Here is a 17,936-nt window from a genome sequence, read left to right as displayed (position 1 = left end):
CATATACAAATTGGTTCAAATATTTGGTTAAATTTATTTCACAAAATTTAGAAAATTTGACCGATATCAGACACCAGTGGGTATGTGTAAAACACGAAACGAGAAACAAGAAACAAGAAACGCGAAACGAGAAACAATGGAATGTCAGATTCAGCATAAAGCACCTAATGACCTTAAAATGTCAACAAAGGGGGGCAGCTTGTGCTTTTAATTTCGTTTTGTTAGATAACAGATGCAGAGTGAAATGAAATATCTAACTTAGGTCAGGTTTATCATCGACCCGCACAACTACCTCACACACACAAAAAAAAATAATAAAATGTTGACAGATTTAATTTAATACAATACTATTACCTGAAAGAAATGCTTACTCAGGTTTTGCTGAGAATAATAATGGTATCATCAAATGATACAATTTCATTGATAAACTAATTTGATGTATTTCCGTTATGATACTATATATAATGGTCCAAATTTCTACATCAGAACTCTACCTATACCTCTGTCAAAAAGAATCAACTGTTACTGATCATTAGCTTTTTCCTACCACAATGATTTAGTAGTTCTGGTAATACATGTATTATTGGTGAAATTTATTGTCAATGTTAATATAATAGTTTTCTTTACTTCATATATAACAAAAATATAAATATATTATTTATAAATAATTATTTATAAATATATTATTTACCATTTTGTTTAGGATTTTGTTCAACATTTTGTTGATTATGTAAAATGCAGAAAAACAATTTGAAGGAATCTGTCTCTTACCAATTGTGTACTTTTCAGCTGTTGATATTTAATTAAATCTGTCATGTCTTTATGGGTTAGCAGTGCCAGATCACTGATAAATCTGTCCTAAGTTATATGTTTTAATTTCACTCAGCACTTGTTTTCTAACAAAATGAAATCAAGGCAAAAGCTGCCCCTTGGTTGACATTTTTAGGTCATTGTTTTTTTTTTATGCTATTGTTTCTCGTTTCTCATTTCTCGTTTCTTGTTTCTCGTTTCGTGTTTTACACATACCCGACACCAGTGTTACATTGTTTATAAACATTCCGGTTTTCTAAGCTGATTAAAGTAGTTAGACGCTTATCTTTTTTAAAGACTGTAAAAACGATGAATTTCAACCATAATATAAAAACACTGCTTGTTCTTTTACGTTTGTAATATCAGTTTAAATTCATTTATAAATAATCTTTGTTTTTTTTTATCACGTCGAGAACATGTTGACTTGATCATTCGCAGCTATATAAATAAGCGGAGGAAAAAATGAGTTTTATTTGGCACCGTGTAATTCATGGACTAGAGGCATTTAGTGGAGTTATTGAATAAAGTTTAGAGTCAAATTTTGGAGTCTACGATTTTTTAGAGTTCGATTTTTGTTATAAAGCACCAGCTTGTGCAATGTTTAACATAATTCTTGTTGTTAAGTTTAGGAAACCTTGTTAAATCGCCTTAAAATCTGCAAAAAAAAAAAAAAAAAAAAAAAAAAAAAAAAAAAAAAAAAAACAAAACAAAACAAAACAAAAAAAAAAAAAAAAAAAAAAAAGAGACAAATTATGTTTCTTGATGTCATTCCTGCCCCTTTGATACTCCGTAATCCATTTCAAGTCATTTTTCTGCTCCTTTGGCCTTGGATTTTCCTATTGTTAAAGCAAATATATTCTTTATTGCAATACCCCCCAAAATGAGAGCTACTGAATATATGAGCTATACATTGAACAATCTTGGTATAAATATTATCAAATTTAATTTGTCTTATAGAATTATAGAATTAAGATACAAAATTCATCAGGTGACAACATCTGGAGTTTTAATTTATCCCATATTGCCATTGGAAGTGATGCGTGTGTTCTTGGAACAGTGTAGATGAACATTTTCCTTTATATTTCTGTAATTATAAAAAAATATTATGAATTAGCGGTGTGCATCTTTTTTTTTTTTTAATCTAAATTTGAATTATTTTTAAACATCAATTTTGATGATGATATCCTTCATCTTAATTACTGATCAAATCATTTGTAACATCAACTAGAGCTTACATCCATGTAATCCACATTAGAATAAGACTGGTGATTTTTCCCTCCATATAATTTACATAAGATTTGCAGTCATCAGCTTAGTATCTTAAAATGCAACTTAAAAAAAGATTATCTTTAATTCACATTCATTTACTTTAATAATATTGTGATACTGTGAAATGAATAAAATACATTCATTTGATGATTCACAATTTTGTCAATTTAGAAGTTAATAGGAAGGAATGCTCTGTGATACTAGTTAGGGGATGATAATACATGTATTTATATAAACTCCTCAAGAATGCTATGATTATGATACATGCATGCTGTTCTCTGGAGAATTAAGTTATTTCAACACTAGATCACATACACGAAAACTAAATGGTCATCGCTTACAGTTTATTCAACATCTCTGAAACTGGGTGTGAGGATGATTCTGGCTTTTCTCTACGAGCATCTTACAGAGCTTTCACTATCAATTAGACTTTAGTCATTCGAACTCACGACCTTCCGAACACGGAGGGAGCGCTCTAAAGACTGAGCTACCGTGAAGGGTGTCTAATAAAGATAAACTGGAGTAAAAACAATGAACACATAGCTTTCACTTGAAATGTGATGTGACCCATGGCTGATTTGTTGTTTCTAAGGGTGAGGGAGCGACAACTCAAAGAAAATGAAGAGAGATTAGTATGGTAATTGCTAGTGTATGTCGCTTTTATTGCAAGGAAGTGAGAAAGTGAGTGGATGTTTAGTACACCATATAATAGTGGTCTAAAGTGCTTATCTTATTTTAAAACTAACTATCTTTATATATATATATATATATATATATATATATATATATATATATATATATATATATATATATATATATATATATATATATATATATATATATATATATAATTTTAATTTTACATGAAAGGTTTTAATGAATAGGCGAGTTTGATATTGAAAAGCTGTGTTCTTTGTAAATTGCTTTAAACCTACTAGCTCTTGACAGGTTTGTAAACTTGTCCAACTAAACTGTATTTTAAATAAAACAGTTAGACCGACTGTATCTATTGATTAATGTTTAACAGTTTTCATTTTCAAAAAAAAAAAAAAAAAAAAAACAAAAACAAAACAAAACAAAAAAAAAAAAAAAAAAAAAAAAAAAAAAAAAAAAACAGGGGTTATCTTTTCAATATTATGTCTATCAATTCAATACTGATGTAATTTTCTCAAGTTACAAATACTTACATAAGTTTCAGAAACATACAAATTTTAATTAGGCCACAGTACCTATGAATTGTAAATCTGTTTAAAGACATGAACAGCCAACAATCCTACAAAAAAGAATGAAAGACTTTCATACTAATGCAATTTAATGAACATCTTTTTCCATTCATAATTTAAAAAAAAATAGGCTCCAAAATTTGACTCCAAACTCAACTCTATAACTCCACTCCATGCCTCCTGTCCATGAATTACACGGTGTCGTTTTATTTATAGATCAAACATGTCGATAACTTTAAAAGCATGGGAAAACTGAAACTATTTTTACTCTAACAGCTTTGGAATACAGGCAGAAATAATGAAAGGTATTTAACAAGCCTATTTAATATAATTTTATTTCTCTTACTATTCCATATAATTGAGTGTTTAAATTAGCAATAATAATTTTTTTTTTCGATTAAGAGACGGAGCATCTGAGAGATGAATACATCAGACTTCGAGACCAAGTTATCTGTAAGATATGCCTGGACAATACGGTGTTATCTGTATTCCTCCCGTGCGGCCATTTTGTGTGCTGTTCTGACTGCGCTCCAGCACTCCGGAATTGTCCAGTGTGTCACTTCACAGTGAAAGGATGTGTGAAAGCAAAACTGAAATAGACGATACAGCAAATTAACAAACATTGAAGCGTCTATTTCCAAATGCACAAAATATTTTATTAACAGATTACAATGTTTATTTACACTTGCATCTAACCTGATATAATCGATGTTATGCTACTTTATGCCTATTTTTTGGTTTATGAGAAATAAAAAAAAATACATTTCCTATTTCTTTTTGTTTATGAATTAACTAGAGTTTGTCACAACATGACGTTTTTGAAACCATGGAAGCAAAAATTCCTAAAGGAGGACACAAAGAATAAATAGATGAATAAATATATCAATAAATAAAACAAGAGAAAAACTGTATTATAAAAATTGTTATTTTCATTCCTTTGTGAACTGTAGGGACAAAATGTTGATAACAAGTTAAAAACACTCTCTATTAAAATTCCATCAACGTTATCTTCTGTTTAAGATAAGCATTTATAGTTTCCTAGGTGTCTAGTAAAAGTTTTTCATGAAAAAAGTTTAAGATAGTTTAAATTTGCAGTTATTTTTTATATTACAATATACATAAAAAAAAATGAAGAATGATACATTGTTATAGCTTGTTGCATGTTATCAATTAAATATATCATATTCCTTTTTAAAAGAATATAAATATTCATATCTAGTTAAATTTGTTTTAAAAAAATTTAAAATTTACTAAAATATGAGTTGAATATATGAATGCCTAAGGGAAAGCCGTTTTGGAAAAAAGAAGTCATTAATTTGTTCAAAACAGAAAAGCCTCAAAATTATTCATTTCAGGTATTTTTTTTTCCTGAAGAAAATAGTGTCAACAGCAATGGTCCACTTCAATTTTCGGATATATTTTGTCAAAATCTTTGAAAAAAACTTTTCTTTGCATCTTTGTTGGCGAAACATGTGGTCTATATTGACAGAAGGAAATTCCACTGAAACTGATGTACTCTGTAACATGTGTAATTTTTAAGGAAATTACGGGAAATGTATATATTCATGACGTCCGAATTGGCGTTTAGGAGGTCATATGAGAACTAAAAACTTGCATGACTTTTCTGCATGAAAGTAAATCAATTCAAAAATTCAAGAAGAATGAGTTTTAATTTCTCATAAACATTTTCATATTTTAGAGATTTGTCTTGCACCATACTTTTGTCACTCTTTGAACTAAAATAAGAAATAATAGGAAAAAGAATATTTTAATTATCGTGTTCCACAAATATGACATCGTATTTTTAAATGGTTCTATTTGTGTAACGGAAAAATTTTTAAAGTTATAAAAATTGAATACTTAACATAAAGGATGCATTCATGAATATGATTTTTTTTTTAATCCGAAAGTGATGACTTAAGCATGAAATAATGCCACAAGCATTTCCTTTTTTATGTGAAATTTATACAACAATCTTTGATTAAAGTTTTTTTTTTATTTAGTCTCTTTGTATTTGTGATAGATCAAAACGATAATTCATAAGGTCAAATAGAAGCCTCACGATAAAAGATTTTGTATATAATGAATTTCAAAACCTATAAAATACGATATAATTTTTATAAGATTGATTGATTTATTCAGTGATTGATTGTATGTTGTTTAACGCCCTCTTTGAGAATTTATCACTCGTATAGAGACGTCGTAATATCCCGGCGAAATGCTTCAAATTTTGACCTTTATTCGGCACTCAGGGCCATTGATCAATGGCGGATCTTTATCGTGCCAACACCTGCCGTGACACGGGGCCTCGGTTTTTAAGTTCTCGTCCAAAAGACCCGCAACTTTCAATTCAATGTGCCGAGTGCTTGGCTAAGGAACAGTTGCTACCTATTTTTTATCGACTTAGGTCAGTCACAGCCGGGGTTCGAACCCACGACCTTCCGATCACGGAGAAAGCGTTCTACCGACTATGCTATTGTAACGTTGGTACAATTTTTTATGGCATACTTGGATGATCTTTGGAAATAATGGATACTCTCTCTAATACCTGGGTTAAAATTGATTGTTTCAATCTGTATTCATCCACTAAATATTGGTTGGAATTTTTATAAGATGAAAAATTGTAGGGAAAAAATATGCCCATCACTTCAGAGATTTACGCTTGTTAACTTTTTTCTTTAGTTTCACTCCTACATGGCTGAAAAGGAGGATAATACTGATTGTAAAAATGGACAGGAGAAAGTTATATCTCGCAAACGTGTACTTTCCGACTCTGAGAACACAGTTTCTGAGAGCGTTGGGGTATGTCGGCATGCATCTTTCTGCTTTCATTATTTCTTTGGTTTCAAACGTTTTGCCTATGAAAACTTGTACAAAATCTCATATAAAAAAATAAATAAGTAAATTATCACTGAGTGTCACAATATTGTAATATGCAAAAAAAAGCTAAATATCTTCTTAACAGAATTTATCACAACATGACGCGAGTAGCGTAGATGGAAATCTATTAAAAGGGGAAGCTGCACAAACAATTTTGATGATGGGATATCTTCCGGGCATCATTCACCAAGCAATGAACCGCATATTAGGTAATATGGATGAAATGCTTTAATCTGCTTATTTTGGTAAGAAGTATTCCAGGCCCTTGATCCAACTGCAAGTAGATATTTCTTCAAAATTGTACATATGCAATGCGAAAAACAAGATTGAATCTCATCAATAGATTCCAAATGTGATTTTATTATTTCTGAATGAAATGAATGAGTAAAGTTCAAGCTCTAAGAAAATAAGCTTAATACCAAACTTTAAGATATTCTGTTATAAATCAAGGCATTAAGGCTATGGAAATAAAACATATTCCTCATTTTATCAATCTCTTACATTTTTAAAATAAGACATGTTATGAATTGAATGTCCATTATGAACAAATAAAGAGTACATATTTTGAACATTTTAGAACGTCAAAGTTGTGAGATAAGTCCACAATCCATCTTAGACGAAATTGAGAAATTAAAACAGGACGGCAATGCACCAGACATTAAAGTTAAAAAGCCAAAGAATACAGATAACATGAAGAATCAGGCGGTTCCACAAGGTAATTCTTTTAATGAAAACCACCGAACAATAGTTACTACTTATCATGCATCTAAATGGTGAATGACATGTACGGTATTTCATTTTAAAGATCTTTTTTTAAAAGTTAAGATACTAAGAGAATTTTTTTTGGCAAAAACTGTTTTGAAAATAAGCCATTTACCTATACTACATGTAATTACATCAAGTATGGAATGTATCTTATAACCTAATTATTTTTCAAATACCCTTCTTATCTAGATTGTCTTATATTTTTGTTTCCTATTATCTGTATTTGAGAAAGGAAAAAGTTTTTTTTTCTTTTTATATTTTATAATCACTTTACCTCTAAAATGAAATTCAAAAAGTTGTTCCTCATTGAAATATCTTGTACAATATTTCATAAACATTCCAATTTTTTCGACCAATATTTGCTACATTATGAAGACATTATGTCAAGTTCTTTGAAAGTTGATAGAAAATTAATTTTGTAGTACGGTCCTAGCTTAGTAGAAGACATAAGAAGAATGAAAGACCTTATTGACAAATTATGTAATTTCAGATAATTTCCATTGTATTGATTTGTTCTATAAGGAAATAATCATCTAAATTACCCGCATTAGTTGAGCTTGAACATTGAATTAATAAATAAATAGTTCAACTACAAATTCCGACTATATCGTAAGTTGTCTGCCCTTGATAAAGGAAAAAACAACAAATTGAACAAGAAAATGTAAAAGCAGCTACCATAGAAAAAAGCATTAAAATCTCCTTGAACAAAAATTGATACCGTAGACGCAAAAAGGGATTCTTTGAATTATATTTCGTGCAATGTAGACACTTTTAATTTAAAAGTATTTATAATATTTATAATATTTATAATATATTTTACCAGTCTTTAACAAATATCCTTTGCATCAGGTTCTTACATATGCATTCATATTGTAAACTTACCGAATGAATAATTCATTGTCATTATAATTTTTATAGCTAATGATGAGTGTCGTCTTTAATTTAATACCATTGTAATTTTAGCCTTTAAACTATAATCATTATGGTGACAAAATCTGAATTATATGCTTTAACACATAAGTGAATGAGATAAGAACATCATTCAGTAATGTGGTTTGAAGCCATCAACCTTTCGCAAATTCTATGGTCGATACAATGATACTGTAAGCATATAGCATATCGATAAGTCAAATCTGTATTGATTGCTTCATACAAATTGTTAGGCCATTATTTTAGAAACAAGGTCAGGTCAAGGTCATTATCTTTTTCCTTGACATTTAGAGTAAAAAATTACTGTTGCTAATCATGTGATGAATACTTCAATTTCAAAAGATAAAATGTTTTTCTTTTTGCACGAAAAGATGTTACCCTATCGGGTCTATCAGATGATTCTACCAGATTAATTGACATTATTTAACTTAAGTAGATATTGCCTAATCCGGATTTCCTCTGTTTTTCTTAATTTTTTAGGATATATTAGTTATTTTTATATACTTCTTATATTTAAATATTTCTTATTTTTACATATGGTAAAGTAGTCATATAAATATACAAAATGATACAAAAACAAAAAGCTTTGACCGTTTAGTAAGAGAGAAAAAACATTTTTTACTGATGTTTTTGCTCAAATGTGTTTTAAGGTTGGAGGCTTTCAAAAGCTAACAAGGTTGTAGTTTGTTTAGAAAATCATTTTCATTTGCTATGTTTTAAAAATTTAGGGCATTATTTATAATTTTAGTTACATATCAAAATTTCTTCAAGTCATTGATTGTTTAAAAAAAAAATAACCACATGTAATGTTTTGTAAGTGATTCTGATAGGCAGAAATGGAGATATTTTCATACGCCGCAGTTGCGCCAAAAGATAGTCCCTTATGGATTTCAAACTCAGTTTACCATTTCTATTTAAAATTGTACAATTATGATGAGTAAAGAAAAATATGATCTTTTAAATACAATACAGCTAAGTTTATAAGACATACAAGCAAATATACTTGGAATATTTTGTCTAGTCAGAAACCAGACAAGAATCCCTCCTTAAATACTATTTCTTCCATAAATGCTTGTCATTATTCTGTTAAAATTCAGTTTACATGTAACTTAGGTCTCTTTAATTGAACACGGGTATCTCGAATATACCATGGGTTTGTCAAAGTGTTTTCAGTTTAAACCCTTTATTTTTTTCATTGTCTTACCCTTGTTATCACAAATCCCTGGATATTTCGAAGTTTTTTCTAGGTCCAATTGAGTTTGAGTTAATGAGGTTTGACTGTAGTTGTTCTTCAGACAAGATTTTCTGAACCAGGGTCCTTTGTCAGATTGACATTTCTAGGCAATCATTGCTTAAATATGGCTTAAAAACTGCCAGAATAATCATAAACATCAAGAGACGTCATTTTAGGGGTAACGGTGGGTATGACCGGTCGACAGGAACTTAATCTGTCATCTGGAATTCCCATAGGCCCGTGTATTATAGCCTGTTCACCTACTTGTATTGTTTTATAATGTTTGAGATATATCACTGTTCGTTATCTTTACCTTTTTCATTTGTGACAATGACAGAAACGACACCAATGTTTATAAGAAATACAATATTTTTTATTTGGTTATATATTTGATGAATAATTACCGACAGACCATCTTTATTCATTATAATGATTGTTTCGTTACATGTTCTTCATTTTCATGGGAGCGTAATCACAAATACATGTTGAAATTATAAAGTTGTAAAGTACATAAGTGATCCTTGTCGGAGGCTTACGTTTTAAAAACATAACTATAATTGATTTGTGAATTTGACAACAACATTTTCGAAAACGGAAGTTGTTAATCAAAATCTTCTCTTCAGATATGGAAGAATTACGAAGGCAAAACCTTCAGATGCACCAGATGTTGTTGTGTAAAGCGTGTAAAATGGTGGATATCAGCCATGTTCTACTAAGCTGTGGTCACTTGATATGTGAGGCATGCCTTCAGAAGTTGGAGGAATGTTGGTATTGTAAATCTGCTATAAGAGGGGTACAGAAAGTGCGATTTGCATCAGATAGGGATTAGAAATGAAGAAATTGAAAGTGATATGGTCCTTTACATTGCCTCAATTTCAATTTAGAAAATTGTATTCATGTTTTTTTACTGCTTGGCCAAAATTATAAATATTCCGAAAAGTGTCTTGAAACTTTTATATCGCATTCGTCGTTTACGTTGAGCGTGGAAATGGTCGAGGCTTTTCGAAAATAAATATTTTTATTTTATTTTTTTACTATGCTCGTGTAAAGAATATATTTTTACATGCATCGCGCAATCATTATTTGAAACCATTCTTGAGGAACCCCCAGAACATTTTATGAATCCCAAATTAATGGACCATGTCACTTTTATTTAGGCTATGAAATGTTTAAATTCAAAGGCGTAAGTGAAAAAATCGGATTGAATAGTTAAAAGTTAACTAGATTTAATTAATTCTTTTACATATATTTATCATCATATTTTCTTTTGTTTTATGCAATGTGTATTTTGACAGCTTAATGTATGTTACAATAAAAAGCTCAAATTATTTTCAATATGTTTTCGATAAAATTGTGAGAAACAGGGATGTGGTCGTTGATAAATTTGTGTTTACATAATGCATTTATCTATAGTCCAGGCAAGTAATACATTATAATAGTTAAAGTTGAAATTAAGTATTTATGACGAAAGATGAAACTTTCTTAACATTTTGAGATGTTTTAGAATAAAAGTTGAAGATAAAGCAGAGGAGAACATTAAAGACAGGGGATATTTTTTAACCCAATTAAGGATGCACAACACAAACCAACAAAATATGTATAGATTGATACATATTTCCCGACTAATTAAGAAGAAATTGATATATGATATGTAAAGTAAATGGGTGAAGTGGTGCTTTTCTTCAATATATATATGAATAATCATTGTCACAAATGATTTTATTACCTTGGTGGATAAGATTTTGTTCAGTTATTTAACCTATATTAATAATACCTTGGCTTCCTGAAGAATGGCCCTTTAACGGCATAATATTTACATCTTCTTCCTATCACACATATAGTGATGTTTTCTGTTAAAAACAGCAGGACTGCTGTATTAAACAGTCTTTTTATATTCCTATGCTGTTGAAATAACAATGTTATTTCACATGAAACCATCAAAGGTTTCCTTAAGCCACCCGTACTTTATAATGCTATATACGGATGTATAAGCTCGTAAGTTCGTTTAGATTTGACGAGTGCTTCATTACTATTTGTCCAAACCGTACAGTGCAGCTTTGTAAAGGCAGGTTCTGAAATATTAAGGAGGATTGCGATGGAATATGACATGTCATTTTCTTAACAGGGCCGTGATGATACAGTTCATTCAGGTATTTAAGAGTGTCGCCACATTCTATATTAAAAATTCTACGAGTATTAAGATATACATTACAATGCAAATAGATTATCGCCAATCAATTGACTCTTAGAGTTTTTGTTTAGGAACCCAAGTATCAGAAATACATGTATGTCCAAAAAGCTTCAATGAAGTAAAAAATGAGAAATTACACTGCTTCGTCCTGTGTTATAAGAACATTTTTTAAAACAACAAATATTATCCATTTATGAAGACCTAAAGTACCAAAGGATTTTTTTTATTCTATGTAAAAAAAGTATTTGTCAATATGAAAATGTAGTTTGTTTTGCTAAATGATAAAAGTAGTTCCTGAAAAATGTTTGAAAAAAAAGGATTATAAAAGACGCCACACTGAAGACAAATTCGGGTAAATTATGATGATTATGAGTTCAAGAAAACACAAATAAATGTTTTCAGTTTTTCATAGTTTTTATTGTTATTAATGCCTGAAAAGAAATCAGAAAAGACAATGAATATAATAAAAGTATTGATCAGATTATATTAAAGAAAATGGAATTTGAGCACATATCATTTTCAAATATTCCCTGTCTTATAAATGTTCTAAAACGTATATGTAAAATGTTTAAATTAACGAAGAATTATTACAAAATTCACAAAGGGATTAACTTTGTTTATATCTACAGGCTTCAGAAAGCATTAAAAGAGATTTACTCAAATTTTAGATTCATTTCTTTATTGTATGTTTCAAAACAGCTATGTTCCAACACTGAATAAAAATGCACTTTCCCCAATTTATTCGATAATACAAATTATGAAATTAGTCACGTTTTACAAAAGCACAACTGAAAACTTCAAAATTATCTTCTTTCACGTCCCTGTTTATTTTTTTTACATATCTTGTAATAACTGTACCTATTTTTTTTTTAAATTTTCTCTATTGTCATTTTCTTACAGATATATCGCTTTATTATCATTTTCACCGAATGACAATCGATGTTTATCTTAAGGAGGGATTCTTGTCTGGTTTCTGACTAGATGAAATATTCAAAGTATATTTGCTTATATGTCTTATATATTTAGAAGTAAGGGATTTAAAAGATAATATTTTTCTTTCCTCAACATAATTGTACAACTTTAAATAGAAATGGTGAACTGAGCTTGAAATCTAGCAGGGATTATATTTTTGGCGGAACGGCGGCGTATGAAAATATCTCCTTTTCTGCTTCTCAAAATTACTATAGAACAATGAATTTTGTTAAAATTTTAAACAATTAAAGACTCAAAGAAAATTTCAAATGTAAGTAAAATTAATAATAATGGACTGGAGTTTTAAAATATATCAAATAAATATGATTTCCCAAACAAACTACAATTTTGTTAACTTTTAAAATCTTCCAATCTAAGTACAGCTTTGAGCAAAAAATTTTCTCTCTTAGTACACGGTCAAAACTTTTTGCTTTTGTATCAATTTGTATCTTTATATGACTACTTTACCATATGTGAAAATAAGAAAAATTTAAATATACGAAGCATATAAATATAACAAATATATCCGAAAAATCTAAGAAAAATAGAGGAAATTCGGATTAGCCAATATCTATGTTAGTTAAATTGTTTATGTCAATTGTTTATGTCAATTTGGTAGTATCATCTGATAAACCCTACATGGTAATATCATTTTATGCAAAAATCAAAACATTTAATCTTTTGAAATAGAAGTAGGCATCGCATGATTGGCAACAGTATTTTTTTATTCTTACGGTCAAGGAAAAAGACAATGACCTTGACATGACCTTGCTTTTAAAATAAAACGGTCAAATTTAATCTAATTGAAACCATCACTTAGTAATGATGTCTTCTTGAATCTATAAAAATTTAATTAATTTTTAGATACTAGAAATATGAGAAAATCCCTCCTTAAGAAAGTGTGTCGTTTTTTAGCTTATTACATATATTCAGGAAGAGCATATGTAGATTGCATTATTTTTGTGATCATTATTAGTATAAAAAATACACCTGTATTGTTTTGTAACCAAAAGTATACAGATTGTTTAGTAAAGCCAATGTCAATTGTATTTGAATGATGCATGTAATAGGATAATCTTTGTTTCTGTTAACATACAGTGTATCTGAGCAAAGGGTTGAAACGAGCTTTCTTACATGTAATAACAGTTTTTGTCATCATCTAAGTGTCATAAGGGCTTAACATCAACCCAACTTCGCATAAAGATTTGTTTTGTAATGAGATTTCGGGGTTTCTAAAGACAAAAGACCATTAAGATATAATAAATAAAAAGTAAGAACATGTTGAGACAGTTCAAAATCTTATTTCAAGAACATCTGGGCCGGGAAAGTCAAAATTGGAAAACTATCTTACTGAGTCTAGATTTAATTTGTTCAAATTATTATATCCATGGCCCAGATGCAAGGATAAGGACACAATATAGGATCTTTTTTTCGATATAATTGATTGTACGTTGTTATTCGTCCCGTTCGAGAATTTCTCACTCATATAGAGATGTCACCATATACCGGTGAAGGGATTCAAATTTAGACTTTTACTAGGCACTGAAGGCCATTGAGCAGTGGGGGATCTTTATCGTGCCAACATCTGCCGTGACACGTAGACTCGGTTTAAAGGTCTCATCCGAAGGACCCGAACTTTCACTTCAAAGTGCCGCGCACTTGGCATAGAAACAATTGAAAACTTTTTTTTTTTATCGACTTAGGTCACTCGCGGTCGGGGTTCGAACCAACGACCTACCGATCACGGAGTGTGCGCTCTACGGACGGAGCTACCGTGATGGTCTTTTAGATATGAAGAAAAAAATTGTAAAAAATAATATTCTGATAACAACAAACACATTTTTCGTAAAATTGAATCACTAGATATATTGTACATATTTCTTTGTTGTCATCTGTGATCTGAGGCTTTATAGGGACTATATAATAGGACTTACAGTTGTTAAAATTAAATTTTAGTTTTATTACTTCAGCAACAAATAGCTACATTTACTAAGGTAACTTTATAAAGCATTTTGAAAAATGTCATAAAAATTAATGTTGCTTTCTTTGCAATACAGAGTGGCACAAATGATTAGCAACGTTTTGATTCAAAAAGAAATATCAAAGAATTTTTAATTCTTTACACTTTTTTTGAATTACTTGTACACTGTCTACTTCAATATTTTATAATGCTTGATTAATATATTTATTATTATAACCACATCTAGCATATACATGTATCCATATCTGATAAATCTTGTATATTAGAATCTATTGCGTTTATTTGAAAATTACTTTTTTGCTATCCTGAAATCTGATGTAATCATAGACAGCTCTGCTCACATTACTGCTTTTCGTAGGATTAGTTTGTTATGATATTGATTTCTTTTTTCTCTCCTTTTCTTTCTTTTTTTTTGGATGAAACTTTGTTGATTTGTGCAAAGTGTAATGTTTGTTGAATTGATTTTTAGCTGTTTTGATTTTATTGAATCTTTTCACTTAATTTTACTTACTTTTTGACAAAGGAGCTGTCTACATGTATATATTTCACAAGCAAATGGATTTAGTCAACAATTTTCCAAAGGTTTTTTTTAAAATACATTTTTCATTAACTTCCCTTTACGATGTTTCATGAAATTGTTTTAGTATTTTTGAATCTAACTTAAAAGGCATAAGATGAAAGTGGTTTCCAAAATTTACCAAAAAGCATTAGCTTATAGAATAGATATGCTTTATTTCAAAACACTGGATCGAAGCATAAAGCAGGTTAAAGTACTCTATTTATTATATTGAGTTATCTATGATTTAACACACCTCATCTCTTTGATTCTTAAAGTAGTGCAGGAATATCTCTGTATTCATTTTTTATTTAACAGAACTTTTTCTTGCCTAAAATTAAAAGAAAAATAATTCAGACTGTTAAAATATTATATAGACAATACCAGAAATATATTCAATGTTTTAGCTTTATTGCATTCTTTTTTCATTGATTATTTCACTCAAGTGCAGAAAAGAGTGTCCTTTAAAAATGAAGATAGATTTTTAGTCAAATGTCCTAATAATCATGAAGAATGAAAACATCCTAAAAATTACTTTACTATTTTTAACTTTGTATGTTGGATTGTCCCTTTGTCTTTTCTAAGGAAGCTCTTAACTTTAATGAAGAGTTTTTGGGGGGACTTCGAGAAAATAATATCTCATCAAGATTCACATATTGAATTAATCTAGTTCATTTTCAACATTGAATACCAGTCATATTTCTCCGGAAAAATTTTTTTAAAGACATTGAAATTTTATGGAACAAAGCGTGCCGTTAATTACTTTCATTTTGAAGACACGAGCAATTACTTTATCTAACATTATATTTATATTCATATACTGTAGATATCCATTTTATTGCACTTTACATCAAAAGGTAGATCACTCTTAATGCATCAAACTACCAATGGAATTGAATATCTCAGCGAGCAGTGCTTAGACATTTCCATATGTGTCTATTAATTTTGTCTAAGTAATTATTTTACTACTTATATCTCTACCAATTAGATAATTTTTTTTAGAGTTCAATGTATATATTATTCTTGTATCTATGTACCATCTATGTGTCAATTTCTTAAAAGGTTTTATGATCACCTAATCAAATAGATGAAATATTTTGCTTTCTATTTTTTTTGTTATTACCTTTTCTATCTAAAAAGAACAAAACAATTTTTCCAGTTATTAATGTAATTGACAAAAAAGATGTAATCATGAAGCTAATATACATGTATATAAAGCATTATTCGCCAGGTAGTAGTAAATAAATGTCAAATCTTTCGAATTGTTAGACTTTTTTTTAGAAAGACGGGTCTACTCATCCATTCTCCATAATAAAGGATCTACTCATCCTTTTCCAAAATATAGGACCTACTAATCCCTTCTCCATAATATAGGATCTACTCATCCCTTCTCCACAATAAAGGAATCTACTAATCGATTTCACATAAAACTGTATACAAGATTATTTTCGCTCCGTGTTATTTTCGCACTTGCGAACAATTTTGCCCCTTTTTAAATTTGCTCGGTCACAGTTATGTTTAAGAAATAATATTTTGTTCCTTGGATTCTCCCCGTTTTAAATTCGCCCACCTGTGATTAGGGCGAAAGGGGCGAAAATAAATGGGGGCGAAATTTTCTCTGTATACAGTATACCATTGCTCATCACTATTTAGCAATGGTGACAACATGTAGAAGCATAGAAACGGGGTAAAATTGTTTACAAAAAAGCAGTAACTTTAATACATTTCCATTGATTATTATCTTAATTTTAACACATGTGGCATCCCAAGAAGTTATAAGAAACAGTTAAAAAGTTTGAACTCATTCTTGAAAACGGTCCTCAAGTTTGGACAGATATATATGTAACATGTCAATCAAATGTATTTACCCCTGTTTAGGACAGACGTTAGACACCATATGGATATCATTGTAATTGACAAATACCTATTGATAGATCTCTTAAGATTTCCCCAAGCATTTTAATATTAAGATTAGAAATTATTTGTTTATTTATTATTTGTTTATTCTTATCTTTTTCTATGCAAAGGTTGACGATAAAGAACAAATAATAATTTCATAAATCCAGTTAATAATACAAAAACTCCTGAAAACACCAGAAGTGGGACCATTCGCATAGGAGGAGAAACTCCTCTCTCTCTCTCTCTCTCTCTCTCTCTCTCTCCTGACATTATTGCATGAGTCTATTCTGCCTCTGTTATAAAAATTCGGAACTGACTGATTTAAAATATTATTATCAACACCTATCACTACATATTTATCTTCTTTATTTGTATCATACGGTAAGCAAAATTACCAAGCCGCTGCTCTTGTTTCCTGATGACATTATTTTGTAACGTTTTGACATTCTTTTATTAATATCAAATGACATGGGATGACTTTCACATCTAGAACAATAAAAAATAAACGGTGCCAAATTGAAGAATTCCTTAGTAAATATACAAAAGTGAAATTAGGTTAAGATATTAAACCAACAGAAGCGATTGAAAAAGACGTTAAGTACAGTCATCCTTTGTTTCATTTTATTTTTAATTTTTTTTTAAATTTATTTATTTATTTATTTATTTATTTGGAATATTTCTTTAAAATATGTATTATTAACAATGCAAGTTTTTTTTTAACTAAATCAACTTGAAATTGAGATTTTTCACAAAATATGTTAAGAGCAAAGGGATAAAGTTATCGGTTTTTTTTTGTTTTTTTTTTTTCTTTTTCTTTCAGATACTTCTCATACATTGAGATTACAACTCACATAAAATATATTTATTATTATCCATGTCAAATGTGATGGTCAAGTAATCAAGTTCAATGTTTAAACTTTACAAACTGAATAAAGAGCAATCGAGCAGGCATCAGATGTGGGAATATGCACTGAGGATGTGTATACATCCCTGGCAATTAGTCGCAACAGACGAGTCCTTTTTCTTGATTTATAAACTACGCTGCTGTACTGATGTTTTACAAATTGATTTTTGTGTTGTCTGCAGACCAGAGTGACACTTAGCGAGCACTTTACCCGACCTCACTTTGTCTGTCTAACTGACCGTCCGTCTGTTCGTCTGTTACATCTTATATCTTGAGAACTGTTAGAGGTAGAGACTTGACATTTGACTCATGTTTTGCTTGG

General features: G+C 29.5%; 1 protein-coding gene across 1 annotated transcript; it reads left to right on the top strand.

Moving 5' to 3' along the window:
* The first annotated feature begins 5,996 nt into the window (after positions 1-5,996).
* Positions 5,997-9,940, top strand: LOC133186236 (baculoviral IAP repeat-containing protein 7-like). The gene is made up of 4 exons (XM_061321468.1): positions 5,997-6,104; positions 6,268-6,391; positions 6,760-6,897; positions 9,735-9,940. Exons 1-4 carry the CDS (start codon positions 5,997-5,999, stop codon positions 9,938-9,940), a joined length of 576 nt encoding a protein of 191 aa, XP_061177452.1.
* Positions 9,941-17,936: the final 7,996 nt, after the last annotated feature.

The sequence above is a fragment of the Saccostrea echinata genome, unplaced genomic scaffold (genome assembly GCF_033153115.1).
Source record: "Saccostrea echinata isolate AGI-Se365-2 ecotype Australia unplaced genomic scaffold, CSIRO_AGI_Sech_v1 ptg000013l, whole genome shotgun sequence".
NCBI lineage: Eukaryota > Metazoa > Mollusca > Bivalvia > Ostreida > Ostreidae > Saccostrea > Saccostrea echinata.
Note: the sequence above shows the minus strand (reverse complement) of the source record. Positions and strands in the feature narration are given on the sequence as shown.